Source organism: Staurois parvus, unplaced genomic scaffold (genome assembly GCF_062004578.1).
Source record: "Staurois parvus isolate SC_StPar_1 unplaced genomic scaffold, SC_StPar_1.0 ptg000618l, whole genome shotgun sequence".
NCBI classification, from domain to species: domain Eukaryota; kingdom Metazoa; phylum Chordata; class Amphibia; order Anura; family Ranidae; genus Staurois; species Staurois parvus.
Genome location: NW_028318414.1, coordinates 3034110 through 3053031, shown reverse-complemented (window position 1 = coordinate 3053031; position 18922 = coordinate 3034110). Strand labels below are relative to the sequence as shown.

The window sequence follows — 18922 nt, the reverse complement described above, 5'->3', positions numbered from 1 at the left end:
CCACAATACAGAGGGACAAAGTCCCACTGACCATCAGCACAGAGGCAAAACTCCACTGACCATCAGTACAAGGGGGAAAAGTTCCACTGACCACCATCACAAGGGGGCAATGTTCCACTGACCACCAGCACAGAGGAGCAATGTTCCACTGACCAATTTCCTTGGCAGCGCACTGGCTGTCCATTCAAAGGCTTGTGACATCATCGCCTGGCGCTACTACTCCTTTCTGAGCATGCACATTGGCCCCTATGAACACCGCTATCCGATGCTCGGCTTCTGGGGCAATGCTGGGTTGACTTACTTCTTACTTCTGATCAGTTTTTCTGACACCAAGAGATAAATGGTGACGGGAGGGCACAGCCTGTGATTGACAACCTCAGCTCTGTTTCTGTGTGCTGTGTGAAGGGGGTGTGTCCCTTCCCTCCAATCAGCTCTGAGAGCTATCTTCACTGATGTAACTTCTGCTGTGCGTTCCTGTGCGATTCAGATGCAGGTTTATGTGTTGTGATTTCAAGTCCATTCCTTTGAATGGACTGAAATTGCACTGCACCGTGCTAAAAAGTAGTGCATGCGCAACTTTTTTTAAACGCAAAGGAACCACATCGCATGGTACTTTGTACCATGTGGTTTGGTGCTGGCCGGTGCAGATAAACGCAGTGCATTTGCAACCTGCGTTCGAGGTGCCTTTAACTTTAACTGACCCCCGCAGCAGATCACAAGGGCATTGCATTCGGAATGCTGTGTGGGAAGCTGCACGGGAACGCGGCTCTGCTGCACGGCATTCTAGTGTGAACGAGCCCTAAAACCTAAAAGTTGATTGGTTTCTATGCACAGCTGCACCAGATTCTGCGTGCACCAGGTTTAGTAAATCACCCCAAAAGGCCAATGTGCAGGGGAGCCTAGAGGTAGAAAAAAAAAAACACCAGACACCCCTAGGAGCAGCAGAAAAAAATGTCCAGTGTGCATGAGGCCTAAGGCACATACTAGGTACCATATGACAATGCCTGTTGTAAGGAAGTTTGTCGGTTGCCTGTAGCTTTCATCTTAGACCTACTATTCTTCCTTTAGGCTAGGTTCACATCTGTGTGGGTGGTGCCGCTGTGGAGCTGCACCACCCACACAGAAGCATGCGGACCCATGGGTAGGTGACATTAGTTCTAATGGCACGTCGTCCGCACTGGAAAACGCAAGCGTACTGGGAACCGAGGTCCCCGTGCGGGCTGCGTTTTCAGAAGCAGTGCCGGGACCCTGCGTGTCACGGGGCACGGGAGTCCACTCAAATGAATTTGCTCTTGTGCCCGCGCAAAATGCGGCTCGCACGGCCGCATATATGTGAACCAGGGGTAAGTAGGTCAAAAAGAGTAAAAAGGTTGTAGGTAATAATAAAACAAGGGTGATTGTGAATGTAATTAGCAGTAGTAATAGAAGATAACCAATACCCAAGAAGCTGGCTCTGAAGTAGAGTACAGGGACTTGGTAGCTGGTGGAGTACAGGACGTGATATTCATAGTGAATCACTTCTGTTTCCGGAGCTTCCTGTGGTATCACCAAGCTCTCATCCTCTTCCTCGAGGAAACCCTGCAAAACAGAATGAAGAACATACTCAATTACGTTCATTCAAAAGCATTTTCCTGACATATCATAAGCACAGCGTGATTTCAGCATCCCCAAGAATTCCAGGAACAAAATTGATTTCTCAGCACAGCAAAAAAAAAGAAGGAATTTACACAACTGACTTTATATACTTTGTGAGCTGTACATTTTACTAGGATATTTATTAGTGCAACACGATGACTATGCAGGGATGGATTTCCACTACTGGAACTTCCAAGCAAAACAACCTTTGGCACCCAAAGCAACACCACCCTCTGCTAGGATGACTTTTACATTCTGGTCTTAAAGTGTTACTAAGCCCACAACAGTAAAATCAGTCTGTATATGCAGGAAAGCATGCTTTTTATATTCACTGTGGAACCTAAGGGTTTTTTCTCCACATTGTGTAAAAAGAATGTTTGATCCTGTCTTGTCTGATCCTCCCCCCTCTTCTACTGTCCCCAATCCATCTGCTGATAGTACAGAGCTCTAGAAGTCACTTTGCTCATGCTCTGTTTGGTGTGTATTGATAGAGTTTTTTTTCTTTGAGAGGGTGCAGGTGATCAGCACAGGGCCAATCAGCACTGTCCAGACAAAGGATCAGGAGTTATGCAGCCTCATAGGACAATCAGGGGAGAATGAAAACTCCTCCTATAAGCTTTAACTTGTGCTCTGCTGGACACTGATAGAAGTCACAAGACTGCTATATACTGCTAATGAGAAAAGGTATTTAGCAGTTTATATTTACTAAAATAATTGCATTTCCATGTTCTGTGTACTGTAGGAGACGTGATATTGTGAATGCAGGGTCCTGGGTTTAGTAACACTTTAACGCCTAACTCCAGGAATTAGGCAAAATCTACCCCGCACTGCAAGGGTTTAAATTCAGTATAGGAGTGCTCCCTTAGTCTCCCTCTATCTGTGTGACCACTCTTGCAACGCCTTCTCTCTTAGGTACTCCTGACTGCAGTCACAAGTCAGCCTCCTTCATATACAATGCAGGAATATTAACCTTGCATTGTACATGGAGGAGGCAGACACGTGGTCATGGTTGGGAGGATGACCATGGATTATGGAATTTTCTTTCCCTCAGCCATGAGTTGAAAAAAGAAAATTGCTTGATTCCCCCATCAACACAGTCAGTGTTGATGGAGGAATCTCTCTCACTGTGTTATTGTATTCTGATAGCGGGAGGTTTGCCCGTCATCAATATACCTACTGCTGCTGGCTATAGCCGCCAGCATTATTCTTCTAAAAAAAAAAAACACGACATGCCACTTGTACGGAAGTCAATCAATATTTCAATTTCAGTACAACCAGCCTGCCTATAGATGGATTGAAACCCGGTTGTTGCCTGTTGAACCGGCCAAATTTTGATCCATCTATGGCCAGGTTTAGAGAGGAGGCTTTGCAGGAGAGGTCGCACAGATGGCTCCAAGAGACTGCCCAGAGCTCAAAGCACCAGAAGACTAAATGGACAGTGCTGGAGGGGATGTGCAGAGTAAATAATGTGGACCCCTCAGCTGCCTAAAGGTGATCTCCAGTTATGAATCAAATTCACTCCTAGACCTCTCTCTACCCCCCTAGAGCATGTCCAGCATCTTGTGTTACTTATGCAGTGAGAAACAGCATTTAACACTACCTTTGATAACATCACAAGGTCTGTAAAGCAGGGACAGTTGCTGGGAGTAGAGATCAGCAGGTTTCCTGGGTCCGTTCCTACTGATGTGGGCACACCCCCACCAGAACTACATGTCCCAGGATTCCTTTCCATACATGGGTGTAGAAAGGCCCTTGGATATCAAGGCAGCAGCATTGTTTTTCTGCAAAAGAAATACATGTGGAGAGGGACAGAGAGGAACAGGCATAGGTGGTGTCCTGTAGTCCAGCAAGGGAGTACTCAGGCAGGGCTGACAACACAGTTTAGGGTTTCAGTGTAGCAGAGATTCAATATAATTCTGGCAGAACAGGTATTTTTGTGCACTTGCAGGTTTTTTGCTCACAAATACACTTTAACCTGGTTTAGAAAAGTGGCAGTGTTTAAAGACATTTATATCGGATGAGTGTATATCTATGGGAAAACATATGGGTAATAACTATAGGGAAAACCTGTCTATTTTTCTTTGTCACCTATATACATAGGCCTACTGTATCTAGCGTTTTAATAACGTTTCATAATACAGTTTACCATAATAAATAAGAATATTAGGGGTCTATTTGTAGCACATTGATTGGATGAATGTCAAAAGCATTCATCTGGGCTGCACAAATTTTCCCAGTATGGACTTCCTATGATCATTAGCTCCATCTAGTGACCAATATACGGTATATTTTTTTAATAGATTTTAGCCACTAGATGGGGCAAATGATCATAGGAGGTTAGTAGTGTTAGAGGAAAGACGGGGAAAATCCATGAAGTCTGGACTAATTTTTTTGATATTCTTCCAATAAATGTTTTATAAATAGTCTCCTTAGTGTCAAATATTCCTGAGTAATCACTGGATGCAGCTTGTGATGATTTAGAGGTGTTGAGCCTAAAATGCATAATGTGTCAGTTTTCAAAGAGGTATTCTGTAATGTGGGAGCATATGCAGGCCAAGAGTCTATTTGTATTGACCATGTTCTATGCATAGGAAAGGAAGCCATTCCAGATAATAACTTGCATTAGTGGCACTCTTTCATGGTAAAACCAAAACTGCTGCAGGTATAACATTTAGATACATATCAAACCTCTGACACTTTTGGGTAATTTTGGAGCTTGCCCCCTGGCAATAGTTGTGAGCAGGAGGAGCTTGGCAACCATAACTTTTAGGGGGACCTACCCTTTTAGAGGAGATTTTCTTATTTTGTGTATAACCTGCAGAATGTAAGGCAAGAGGAAAAAGCTGCACTTCCATAAAGTCTCACCATGAAGTTTAAACAAAGCAGTTGGTTTCCAGCATAATTCCCACTCTAAGCCACCTCTACCAAAAAGTCCAATTGGGTGAAACGCATCTGAGGACATGGCCAACTGCTTTGATTAAACTTCATGGTGAGACTTTATGAAAATGCAGCTTTGTTCTTCACTTTTGCCGTATATGTTTGAGTGAGATGAGCTCTTGAAGCCAACACCCAATGTGGAGGGAGACCGGAGGAGTACATTCGGGACATGGAACAGTGCACTCTTATCTTTGTGTCTGATGAGGATAGTAAGGATATCCAAGCCCACTCCTATTGTGTCCTGCTTTTCAAGCGTTTCTTGTTCAGTATATTTATTGATTTTACACATTGCAATAGCAGAAAGGCACTTCGGTTGCTTTTTACGTGCTTAAAGACAACAATCAAGAAAAAATAAAACCTTTTTTAACTGGTATCCTTAAAGGAAAAGTCTACACCGGTCAGCCATAATTTACACCAGTCAGCCATAACTTCATGGCCACCCACCTAATATTGAGTAAGTCCCCTTTTGCTGTCAAAACAGCCCTGACCCATCGAATCATGAACTCTGTTAAACCACTGAAGTTATTCTGTGGTATCTGGCACCAATTCGTCAGTAACAGATCCTCTAAATCCTGTAAATTGTGAAGTGGGGCCTCCATGCATTGTACTAGTTTTTCCAGTACATCCCATAGATGCTTGATTAGATTGAGATCTAGAGAATTTGGTGGCCAAGTTAACAACTCTAACTCGTTGTTATGGTGCTCAAACCATTCTTGAACCATTTTGTAGTGTGGCATTGCGGATTATCCTGCTGAAAGAGGCCACTGCCATCAAGAAAAACCTAATTCATTAAGGGGTGTACTTGGTCAGCAACAATGTTTAGGTAGGTGGTATATATCAAGTAGCAACTTTATGATTTGCAGGACCCAAGGTTTCCCAGCAAAATATTGCCCAAGGCAATGCCTCCCCTTGCTTGCCTTTCTGCCATACTGCATCCTGGTGCCATCTCTTGCCCAGGTAAGTACACACACCTGGCCATCCACATAATGTAAAAGAAAATGTGATTTATCAGGCCAGGCCGCCTTCTTCCATTGCTCTTTGGTTCAGTTCTGATGCTCACGTTGTAGGCGCTTTTGGCTATGGCTACAGGTCAGCATTGGCACCCTGACCGGTCTGCAGCTACGGAGCCCAATACACAATAAAACTGCAATGCCCATTTTTTCTGCTTTCTGTTTGAGATTCTGTATATAGCCCTACAAAATGGACAGTGCACAGTTCATACGTGTTTATCTGCTGCTTGTCTGCAATTAGGAAAAAGGAACTCAGGAAGAGGACATAGAGTATAGTCATAGATACAGCACACAAACTAAACACTGCCATCTTCTCGAGGAAGAATATATCTCTTCTGAATACTAAATACTGAATTCATGGCTACCATTCATATTTTACATATTTGAATGTCAAATAGATAACTGCACTGGGTGGTTCATCCTTAGTACTTGGATACTTGCATTGGCTCTTACATTTCAAGGGATGCTGGAGGTGTGGTGTTTCTGAATGCAACCCTAGAACTGATCAAGAAGTCAAAATAAAGGAGCAATGCCATTACTAGGACCCAGTAGAGCCTATGTCCTGTTTTTTTACAGTGATTGAATGGCCAAAGAAATGCAACGTATTTTTAAAACAATCATTGCATTTTATGACCAGTAAAAAATTATATATCTTTTAAGCTGGTGGTGATGCAATAAAAATCTGAAATTATAGTTCCCAAACCAGGAGTGATGGTAGGATCACTCTGGTACCATATGAAGAGGGTCACAGACAATTAAGAGATTTCTAGTGTTCCTGGAATTCACATTCCTAAATACGAGGTGTCAGCCCTGCCCACTTCATTTCTGATGGATTACAAAGAATACAAATTTCTCCATATCTCCCTCCCCCCTCCTTGTGTACAGGAACTTATCAGCTCATAAGGCTTCTGACATGATCATGAGGTTGTTTTTGCACTTATTATAAAGCTATAACAAAACACTTCCAATTGTATATTTAGCAGACCAAAAAGGAGCAAATAATAAATGTTCATGGTACACTTTAATTATTATTATTATACAGTATTTATAAAGTGCCAATAGTTTGCTCAGCGCTGTACATTACAAAGGGGGACAGAACTTGTGACAGAACAACAACAATACAATGCAAAACACGAGGGGATCGAGGGCCCTGCTCTTTCGAGCTTACAATCTAGGAGGGAGGGGATGGTGGCACAGGAGGAGATAGCTGTGGGGGATGGAGTGGTAGGAAGAGTGGAGGAGGTCAGCAAGTTAGCAGGGGGTGGGGTAGGCTTCCCTGAAGAGATGGGTTTTCAGGGTGCACCTAAAGGAGAGGAGAGTAGGTGATAATCTGATGTGTTGGGGCAGGGAGTTCCAGAGGATGGGTGACACCCTGGAGAAGTCCTGGAGGCGGGCATGGGAGGAGGAGACCAGGGAACTAGAGAGAAGGAGGTCTTGTGAGGAGCGGAGTGTGCGTGCTGGGTGGTACTTGGATATTAGGTCAGTGATGTAGTTCGGGGCAGTGTGGTGGACGGCTTTGTACGTCAGTGTTAGGATTTTGAATTTGATCCGTTGCGCAATCTGAAGCCAGTGGAGGGATTGCCAGAGGGGGGTGGCGGAAATGGAGCGGTTGGAAAGGTGAATGAGTCTGGCAGCCATATTCAGGATCGACTGAAGCGGGGATAGCCAGCGGCGAGGCAGGCCAGTAAGGAGGGAGTTGCAGTAATCGAGTCGTGATATGATGAGGGAGTGTATGAGCTGTTTAGTGCTTTAATTGTTTACATACTAAGGACTGACAGGTCACTAAAAATAAAAAGCAGAAATAGCTGCAATTTTTTCTATAGTTTCTAGTGGTTATGCTGTGTAGACTTCTAAAATAAACCTAGGAAGACCTTTTTTTATTAGTTCGTTAAGCAGGGAAGCTGGCTAGTATGCAAATATTTCAAATCAGATACCCAAAGTCCTTTGTTACCTTTGCCCACCATGCTTTAACCAATGGCCACCCGGTCACAGTATAAATCGGGGGCAGCAGCTGAAGGCTCAGCAATGTAAATAAATGTTGCAAGCCTGCTTCTGGGGTTTGGGGTGAACACGCCCCCTGCTGACCCGCGCTGTGGTTATACACAGTGGGATTTTGTCATCAGGTCCTGGCCAATGATCTATGGCTGAGACCTGCTGATCAGATATGTCCAATCACAGCACAGAGCCCTGTGTTTACAAATAACACAGGGCTCTGTACACAGAGCAGCGATCTCACTGTTTCTTCTCCCGCCATTGAACAGCCAAATATCTTATTAAAAGCAGCACATATCACACACACATTACTCTTGTTAGACACACAGTTAACCATTTGATTGCCCGTTAATGTTAACCTCTTTCTATCCAGTGTCATTAGTACAGTGAAAGTGTACAGTATTAGCACAGATCACTATATTATTGTCATTATTGATGTCAGTGTACCTCCCAACCAGCGTCAGCTAGCGCCAAATTGCCTGCCACACTATCACAGTCCCACTTTAAGTTGCTGACCACCGCCATTACCAGTATATTGGCATAGCTGCATAAACTCCAGTATATATACCATCACTTGTAGACCCTATAACTTTTGCACAAACCCATTAATATACACTTATAATGATTTTTATTTTACTAAAGACATGTAGAAGAATACACTTTGACCTATATTTATGAAGAAATTAGATTTTTGGATTTTGTATTGGATATGTTTTGTAACAAAAAGTAGAAAATATAGTTTTTTGTGTTTTTTTTCATTATTATATACTAAAAAATAAAAAACCCAGTGGTGATCAAATACCACCAAAAGAAAGCCTTATTTGTGTGAAAAAATTATAAAAATTTCATTTGGGTACAGTGTTGCATGACTGAGCAATTGCCAGCAAAATTTGTGTAATGCTGAATAGCAAAAAATGGCCTGGTCAAGAAGGGGATAAAGCTTTCCGGAGGTCAGGTGGTTAGGATCATTGAAAGATTCTCCATGTCCATGCCTGCCACCACTAACCATGACATGTTGCTGTTTATATTCTTGCAAGTTTTTGACTGTTATAGCATTAGGATCCCATTAGCAGTTAGTCTTTTTTTCACAGAGAGGGTTGATATTTTATTAAATTTGTACAGGTGCGAAATATGTTGTCAAGAAGCTAACAGTGCTTAGCAAAATTCTTCATGAAGAGGTCAGGCCACCCAAAGCCATGGAATAATTTCAGTTGTAATCAATTTAGCCACTTTCCATTAATTGAGGTTACTTCTTTATTCTAATAAAACAAGTCATGTTTTCTACTATAACTCTAAAGCCAGCTAACAAGGTGCATGGTGGTAGTTCAGGGCAGAGAATTACATTTAATACAATAATTTGAATTTACAATGTTCCCTAACACCCCGGAGTTAATTAAGTCTAATCACTTTTCACGTACACAGTTCCTTCTAACAATCATTTCCTACAGAGCGACTTATATACTTACATTGAGTATAGATGACTTCAAGTCGCTATATAAACAGCCTTATATCATTATCGTACGTGGACTGACTGCTCTTTCACCATGCACAGCCAGCAATCAAGTGTAAACTATAATAGTCAAGTAGAACCTACTGCTGACACTGTGTTCAGAGTCCATCATTAGGACAGTAATTTCACTCTGCAGGTGAGAAATAGATATAATTGGCAGCTGACATGAGGCACACTCAATATATTTAACTCGCTGCCCATAAAACGGGCCTGGGGAGAGAGCCACTGGTAAAAACAGCACTTTAAGTCAAATCAATGCACTTACAATTTAATCTGAAATTGATAAGGGTTTGCAAATACTAAATCTAGAGCCTAATATCTTACAGGCAGACAAACACTGTAGCCTATAGCAACCAACCAAAAGGTAGGTTTCATTTATTAGAGCATGATAAGCTGCTGAACACTGAAGTGATGAGCTGCCAGTGATTACAGTAATCTGTTTTCCTTTTAAATAAGTCTATAATGAAACATGATCAATTAATAGTTATGTCCATTAACAAATGTAGAAGTATACTCAAAAGTATACAAAAATTAAAATTGGTGTTGGTTGTAAATCTCAGACATGAAATATGAACAAAGCATATCCCTCTATAGTGTGTACTTGTCTCAATCCAGAGCACTAAGTGTCATTTAAGTCTTCTGCTTTGTTCCTCTGCTATCTGTACAAGTCACTTCTGACAAGTTTTCCTGACACCAAGAGAAAAAATGTGACAGGGGAGGGAGCTCCTGCAGATTGACAGCCTCAGCGCTGTTCCTGTGTGCAGAGGGTGTGTCCCTTCCCTCCAATCAGCACTAAGAGCTCACCTCACTGCCCCCTGCTTTTCAGGGCTGAGAGATCCTGTGGAAATTCTGCACTTTAAACAAATATAGAGAAGAGATAGCTGAAGATAGAAAGGTACAACTTATGTAGGAGAATTTGTGTCATCTTTATGTATCACCTGTGACCAGTTACTCCACTGGGCATATGTAAGGGTTTACAACCACTTTAAGCATTTAAAAGTTTAAGTGCTCATTTGGTCATAGGATGGTCAATAGGGTGAATTACCTTATTCCTTGCTCTTCCAGCATTCATTGCCTACCTTTGCTATTGAACACTCCCAGGATGTGGATTGGACATCAGTACCATCATGTACAATGCAGAACCTCTGGTCCTGCGTTGTACGTGATGATGTCATACAGCTGTAACACATCGGGCAGCAAAGTGCAGCAACTTTGGAGGACTTTTGCAATGCAGGGAAAGACTGCGAGAGTGAGGAATAAGGTATTTGTGCTTATTTCAATCCCCCTAAACAAAAAGAGCAGTTAACTTTTGTAGTGCAGATGAGGACCACTGCAAGGGCAACTTTTTCACCATCCCTTTTTGAGCTTTACTGTCAAAATAGGGTATTCTTACCAAGGCTGCTGTTAGAAATCACGGGGCCCCATACAGCCAACCTGACAAGGCACCCTTCAAAAAAACAAAACAAAACAAAACAAAAAAACACAGTTTACTATGCTTCAGTTATGAATGAACACAGTGAGTGATCGGTACCGATCACTCATTATGTTCATTCAGGAAAGGAAGGGGCTGGTTAATGTGACCTATTTACTGGGCTCTTCCCCCCACTCTCTGTCTTTAAGGATTCTATTGTGTGCTTGTAGCTGCTGGTGGAAAGGAGAGGAGGGAAGCCAGCACTGTGGGGGCCCACACAGCTGGGTGAATCAGATGTGCACAGGGAGGGTGATTGGCAATTACTGGAACAGATCTCCTGTATGGCTCTCTCTGCAGTGGCTGAAAACCAGAGAGAGGGAGAGAAGAAGCCAGCATTCAGCTGGTGCAGTGAGCCATACATGGGATTGGTTCCAGTAATTGCCCCCCCACCGATCACCCTCCCTGCCCACATCCACTTCATCCAGCTGCCTGGGCTCCCTTGTTGGCCTGGGTCCCATACAGGAGGACCGGTGGTACCCCCTTATCCACGGCCCTGATCCTTACTTCTTAGATATTATCTAATTGTATTATTTACTTGTATTTTCTGAGCTGACTGTCAAGTTGTAGAAGCATTCTGTTCCCTGTCTGAACTTACTGTTGATAATAGACACTCAAACAATTATTATACATAATAAAGGTGCTGCCAGGATATGTAAGAAAATAAAATGCTTTGATAATTGACATTTTACCCTCCTCCAGAAGCCTGGGCAGGGTATCAGTTCTCAACCCTAGTTGAATACCAGCACACACAGCCATCCATGAGAGGTAAAGCTGCCCCATATCAAGTGTATCTATAGCCAGACATTGTTTTTGTTCTTTTGGACAGAGTGAGTTATATTTTTTAATATTGTCTGTACCCTGTTAGGGGGTCACCACAACAGTAATAGAGTCTTTTAGTGGGGACACTTGGCCAGTGAAAACTCGCAAAAAATGTGCATCCCTTTTGCAGGCTCTTGGCAGTGCCAATAATTTTTTTATGGCAACCTAACACACCTTGGGTATGGTACAAAGTACCATGCATTTTAGTGCTGTGCAATTTTAATGGAAGGGTTCATGCACTGCTTTCATATGATTTTCTTGTGTGCCCAGTAAAATGAATGGACTGCCCTAAATGACACATGAAAAATCGCAAAAGCACACACATCATTGCACCTTCGTAGGAAAGATTTTGCATACAGCGGGCATGTCTGTATCCAACCAATGGAGAGAGGGGGATAGAACCAGGGCCGTGGATAAGGGGGTACCACCAGTCCTCCTGTATGGGGCCCAGGCCAGAAGGGAGGCCCAGGCATTTGGGTGAATCGGATGTGGGCAGGGAGGTTATTGGTACAGCAAGGGGGGCAATTACTGGAACCGATTCCCTGTATGGCTCTCTGCTGCAGCTGAAAGCTGGCTTATTCTCCTGTCGCTGGCTTTCAGCTGCTGCAGAAAGAGCCACAAAGGGAATCAGTTCCAGTAATTGCCCCCCCCCCCCCCATGCACCATGCGCTTCCCCCTTCAGGATGGAGAGTGGGGGAAGGTTTTGGTAAATATGTCACATTTACCACACTTTTCTTTCCTGAATAACCACAATGAGTGATTGGTACCAATCATTCACTGTGTTAATTTATAACTTAAGCATAGTGAACTGTTTTTTTTTGGAGGGGGGGGGTCAGGTTGGCTGTATGGGGACCCATGGTTTCTAACAGCAGCCCTGGATGGAACCCTTCACTGCGCTTCTTCCTAGTTCTTTAGGGACTTCATGGACTACTCTAATGCAGCAGGTACAGCATGCAATTAAGATGATTTCACTTATAAACGTATTACCTGGCTTGTTACATGTCATGTGGTAAGAGATCAGATATATTATACATATAGACACAGCTACAGTGTAAGACATCAGATTCAGAAAATTGCAGGTGACTAGACCAATGTTTCCATTATCAATTACAGGTTTATTGATGTTAATAATATAGGTTATGGAGTAACTTTTTTATCTCACCACTGTTCTGAGCAATAAACCAGCTGTGTAACGCTCTTGTTTACTTCTTAAGCAGCTACACGCTAGACAATCCCAAGGTCAGCCATAATGATTGCTCAGCGCTGCAATGACCTCCCGCATGCTCCACAATTCTACTCCTTCTTGCAGAAAGTCAAGTGCTCTCTTCAAATCAGTTCACAGAGGATTGAAGATGATTTGAATTGTATCCAAGGAAAACAAAACACATTTTATTCACCAGCTTGAAAATGCCAATTCAAAATGGGTATTATAAGATTGGAAGAGGTCAACTTGGGTAAATTTCTTTGTAAATCTATGTGCCGACTGCTTTTTTTTTGTCTAAAACAACAAAGTGAGGTTAAATCTTTCAGGATAAAAATAGGGAGAAGGCCTGATTATTCTGCCATTTTTGGAAGTACAAAGTCCAGAGTTGTCATCCGTTTTTTTTTCCTTCACTACTTAATGAGTTTAACACGGGTGTGGACATTTTTAAAAAAAAACCTTCTTGTCCAGGGACTAAACCAGGGTCCCAATCTACTTGTCCCTCATGACAATCTACTTGTCCTGATTAAAAAAAATACATTCTAACCAACTAAAGCAAAGGGGCTTTATGGCAATCTAAACTTTTAATGTTTTTAACATTGCACTGTTTATCTTCTGCTCACCTCCCTGCCTGTCTCCAGCACCACACCCGGGGACTAGCAGGGAGGGGAGAGACCTTGCAGTGTGACCAGTACTGACTGGGTGCTCATCAGGAAAGGGGAGTGTTGGGCTCTCTTAACCCTAAGATCTCAGCGTATTTGCTGAGCAAGTAAATAAGTCGCTGGCCCCAATGAGAGAAAAAAAGAAAGTTAGTCCCTCAGTTTACCCTCACACAATGAAACACTTGGTTTCTTGCACAGAAACACTTAGGTGCCAAATCAGCCTCTGGTGTCTGCTCCATTAACCACTTGACAACCGGTCTATAGCCGAATGACGGCTACAGCACGGATGTCCAGTTCTGGGAGGGGGGTCATATTATGTTCTCCTCTAAAAGACCTTGCATGTCTCCTATGTGATCCACTGAATGTAATTTGTGCCCATCGCACTGCAATACATTCTTTATTGGCCATTCTGTCTTTGGGGACCCAGAAGTGACATCATACATGTCACTTCCAGGTCAGGTCAAGAAGAGGAGGAGAGCGTACGTGTCTTTGCTCAATTTCTTCCCCCTACTACCGTAATTCTGAACCCGGGCCCGCAGATGGGCAAGCAGAGCCCAGGACATACGAGGGAAGGGGGAGTGGGTGCGTGCGCCAAAAAAAAAAAAAAAGGAAACCTGTTGCTTGCCTGCAGCAGCGCTAAATGAGGAGAAAAAACACCTCCCCGGCGCCTGGAAGGTCTCGGGCGATGCAAATCGCGCATCCCTGTTAATGCCTGATATACAAATACTTGTCACAGGTCAGTATTTCCAAGTAGTGTAGGAGGGATAAAGATTACAACCTTGGACTCTGCACCTTTAAAATAATGTCAGCAGAGGAAGAACCTATGGGTTGATTTACTAAAGGGAGATACGCTGTTCCCTTAGCTTAGTGAATGAGGTGAAGCCCTGCCAACTTCCTTTATCCAACAAGGTGCAAGCGGCAAAAAATATATCTATATATATATATATATATATCTATCTATATATATATACACTATATTGCCAAAAGTATTGGGACGCCTGTCTTTACACGCACGTGAACTTTAATGGCATCTCAGTCTTAGTCCGTAGGGTTCAAGATTGAGTTGGCCCACCCTTTTCTTATATAACAGCTTCAACTCTTCTGGAAGGCTGTCCACAAGGTTTAGGACTGTGTCTACGAGAACAATTGACCATTCTTCCAGAAGTGCATTTGTGAGGTCAGGCACTGATGTCAGACGTAAAGGCCTGGCTCGCAGTCTCTGCCCTAATTCATCCCAAAGGTGTTCTATCAGATTGAGGTCAGGACTCTGAGCAGGCCAGTCAAGTTTCTCCACCCAAAACTCACTTATCCATGTCTTTATGGACCATGTTTTGTGCACTGGTGCGCAGTCATGTTGGAACTGGAAGGAGTCATCCCCAAACTATTCCCACAAAGTTGGGAGCATGAAATTGTCCAAAATGTCTTGGTATGCTGACACTTTAAGAGTTCCCTTCACTGGAAATAAGAGGCTAAGCCCAACCCCTGAAAAAAAAAAACCCACACCAGAATACCCCCTTCACCAAACTTTACACTTGGCACAATGTAGTTAGGCAAGTACCATTCTCCTAACAACCACGAAACCTAGACACGTCCATTGGACTGCCAGGCAGAGAAGTGTGATTGGTCACTCCAGAGAACACATCTCCACTGCTTTAGAGTCCAGTGGCGGCGTACTTTACACCACTGCATCCGATGCTTTGCATTGCACTTCTGTGCACTGTGCGCTTCAGCATGCGCTGACCCCTCTCTGTCATTTTACATGGCCTACCACTTCGTGGCTGAGTTGCTGTTGTTCCCAGTTGCTTCCACTTTGTTATAATACCACTAACAGTAGACTGTGGAATATTTAGTAGCAAGGAAATGTCACAGATGGATTTACTGCACAGGTAGCAACCTACCACGGTACCATGCTTGAATTCACTGAGCTCCTGAGAGCGACCCATTCTTTTACAAAAGTTTGTAGAAGCAGTCTGCATGCCTAGGTGCTTGAATTTATACACCTGTGGCCATGGAGGTGATTAGAACAGCTGAATCCAATGATTTGGAGGAGTGTCCCAATAATTTTGGCTATATATATATATATATATATATATATATATATTTTTTTTTTTTTTTATTTTTTTTTTTTTTCTTGCATGTGATTGGGTCTTCATTGCAAAGTGAAAATTTTCCTTTAGTAGATCAATTCCTATCATTCTAAACTGAATTTCATTTTAAGTTGTAAAAGGTCTATGCTTTTACTACTTTGAAATATACAGATAAAGCATAACCTTATGCAGGTATTTGAGTTAACATGGTTAACAAAGTAGGATGGTTTGGATAAATCAGATCCATGCTCCCACGGCGTTTCTACGTGTCTCATGTAGGAATGGCCCTTTCCGGTAGAAAGGTCACAGAACATTGTCAGGTGGTGTCCAGTAAAGATGTCAAAAGAGCAGACTCCTGCCCTCAATCCTGAACTCCACTTGCCATCTACTGATTTGGACTTATTTTATACTGTACTTCTAATTTAACATTACCACCTAAACTTCTATGCGGCAAACCTCTTTCTGACAAAAAAAAAGTTCAGTTTTGCACATAGCAACACCATTGCTTTTTGTTACAGCTATTGGTAGATTTATGGCTATTAAAGAAAAATTGTGATAGTTTTGAGTCAATATTATGTTTTTTTTTAAAGCAGCCAGAGATTTGCTGACACCTGGCCATCACACCTTTTCATAATTATGGGCATTAAAGGAGAAGCATGGCCAAAGCTTTTTTGGCTAGACTTCTCCTGTGGGTCACATGAGTAAACTTAGTTCTGCACTCCTGTGAACCATTTTCAGCCAACAGAGAGCTACACCCTGCTGACGGCTGGTGTCACAGAGCCGGTCCATGCTCCATGCTCTGAAAAGATCCTCACCAAATGGTCGGGATCCTCTCAGAAGGCTAGACTTGCACCTAGCTCAACCTCTCAACAATCTGCTGAGAGCCTGAACCAGTCGCTTCCGCTCCTGCCCCCTCCACAGCCCAGCACTCCAGTGAGCACTGACAGTCACCAGCTTTCTGCAGGCTGAAAACAAAACTGTACAACTGAGAACTGAGGTGTTTGATCACTCAGTTCTCAGTCTTAGAAGCAGCAGAGGAAAGCTGCAGCTGGGATCGGTGCTGCAGCCATCTAGGTTGCATATTTTGCATCTATGGGAATGTGTACTCATTCAGCCAAAAGAGCATTTGTGAGGTCAGGTGCTGATGTTGATTAAGAAGACCTGGCTTAGGACCCTTACCTGGTGTAGGGATGGGGGTCTTAGACAATAGGTAGAGATGGACAAATGTTTCATGGATGTTCCGTCAAAACCCAGCCTTTGCTGAGGACTTCCCTAGGGGTTGTGAGGCATTGTGCGGGGGGGGGTCAACTTGTGCATACCACGCTATCCCACCTATATCCGGTTTTGGGTAACTCTTGTTTTCCGTCGGGGATGTCGGATGGGAGATTCCTGTCTCTCTGTGTTGGAGGCAGCTTCCGTCTCTGAGATTTTATGGCTGGCCCACAGATGAAATCCCTGGTGGAAATACAGCGGATGTTTGTTCCACCTTTAGACAGTTGGAGGTTACAGCAACTCGTTCATTTTCTGTCCTCCCTGACTCATAGAGGGTTGGACATGGGTCCTAGTACACCTTTTGAGGATCTTTGTGTTAACCCTGATCCCAGCTCCCATGCAATCTCATTAGCCTACAATTTGATCAGCAAACTGGCTGATTCATTTTTTTCACTGTATCTTCTAAAGTGGGAGGATGAGCTGAGTAGGAATTTCTCAACCGAGCAGAGGGACCATATATTGTATTTTGCCCATCGGATAAGTTTTGTCTGTGATGGGTCTATTGGTCTCTCTTTACCTGTTCCAGTGAATATGATTCCTTGTTGCACTCAGTGGCTTGCAGTTCCTTCTCCATTCCCATTTTGCTTTCTGCTGTTTCTCTATTCTTTTCTCTCCTTCTCTTGATTTTTATTTTCTATGACTTGGATGCTGCCATTGTATGTTTAGTTTTGCAGGCTGGTCAAGCTGTAATGACTCTCGACCCAGTGTATAACACAATGCTGTTTTGATGTGGTAAGTGATTTCTTATGTATCTTGACTGAACCTGTTTTGTTGTCTCTTCCAGTGGCGTCCACTTAATTGTCTTATTGTTTCCTGTATGTCTTGTAAATGTTTTATGTAAATAAAGAATGTTCAGAAAAAAAGAGAAGACCTGGCTCAAAACTGGAGTTTCACTTTATCCCAAAGTTATTATTAGTATAAAGGTTAGAGCAGACCACTCGATTTCCTTAACATGATCAGCAGGGATGGGAAGGTGCTGCTCAACAAATCAGTGATCCAACTAGGTGAACAGTTTGGTTGTAGCATAACGACAGTGGTAGATTAATAGTCATCCAAATTCTAGTCAATAAAATAGTATGTAGGCCTGGTCCACAACACTGCCGAGACTGAAACCGCACATTCCCTGGGCTAATGACAGCCACCCCTTGCAGATGCTGCTGTCATCTTCTTCTCCCTGGCCACAAATGTACAGAGCAGCTGAGCAGGAAGAGAGGAGGAGGTAAGAGAGAAATTTACTGACACTATGATAGGCTGTGTGCCTGTAGCCATGATCGCCAGGTGAGAGCACACCCACATCATAGGACAGCAACTGGTTGTACCCATAGCTGCTGGAGAAAAAAGGGGCCCATTCATTGCTGGGGTGAGAGAGGATTGATAAGAAATGTAGTCCCAAGAAGGTGGTCCCGATCTAGTAAGAACTGTATAAGACTACAAGTCCCAGGAGAATGGAGAGCTGAAGGAGAGGGAAAAGGCCTTGAAAGCTCAGGCTCTAAAAAGGTTTTCAAGTGGGGTAGTGCTGCACATGCATCTTGTTTCTGACACTGCTGAGTGCTGGCATGACACAGTGTTGCAGGACCAGAACTGAGCTGTTGCACCTCTCCAGAGGCTGTTGTTGCCAGAGGGACCACCAAGCATGTACAGGGGATCATGCTCTGGAGCAGATAACCCAGTGAGTTACTGGAGAGAACATCTGTACCTAGAACATCTGCAGTTTTGCCTGGAACTGCTGCCCTCGGTGTCTGCTACCCCTCTCTGCCAATCCCTGCATTGGCTGCTACTCACCCAACAAATTAATTTCAAAATACTAGTTATAACTTACAAAGCCATCCACAGCTCTGAATCCAGCTACATCACTAACCTTTGTTTTAAAATACCAACCAAACTGTTCTCTTTGCTCCTCCAAACACCTCCAACCGTGCTCACCTCCAGGACTCCTCCAGAGCCTCTCCCATCCTCAGGATCTACTTACCCCAAGCGGTCCAACTATTTCCTACTCTATCCACCTTTAGGAGCTCCCTGTAAACCTATCTCTTTAGGGAAGCCTATTCTGCCTCCATCTAGCAAATACATTTTTTATTTTCTCCATCAGCTTTTTCCCCATAGTTTATTACCTTTTGTATCAGTTGACCTTCTATTTTAGATTGTAAGCTCTAATGAACAGGGCTCCTTGATTTCTCTATTAAATTGCATTGTAACTGTAATATCTGATCTCACTTTGTAAAGTGCTGCACAAACTGTTGGCATCATATAAGGGAAAAACATAAGTGCATGCTCTGAGTAGTAGCCGCTATAACAAAAAAGGTGACACACCAACCTCCAGAGAATG

At 43.2% G+C, this 18922-nt stretch overlaps 1 protein-coding gene across 2 annotated transcripts in view; it reads right to left on the bottom strand.

The window, feature by feature from the left end:
- ATG10 (autophagy related 10) overlaps positions 1–18922 on the bottom strand; it is a 224877-nt gene that overhangs the window by 69361 nt on the left and 136594 nt on the right. For both annotated transcript variants that reach the window (XM_089693233.1, XM_089693234.1), the window contains one exon: positions 1440–1578. In XM_089693233.1, the coding sequence (XP_089549359.1) occupies positions 1440–1578 (139 nt within the window). The remainder of the gene's footprint in view (positions 1–1439; positions 1579–18922) is intronic.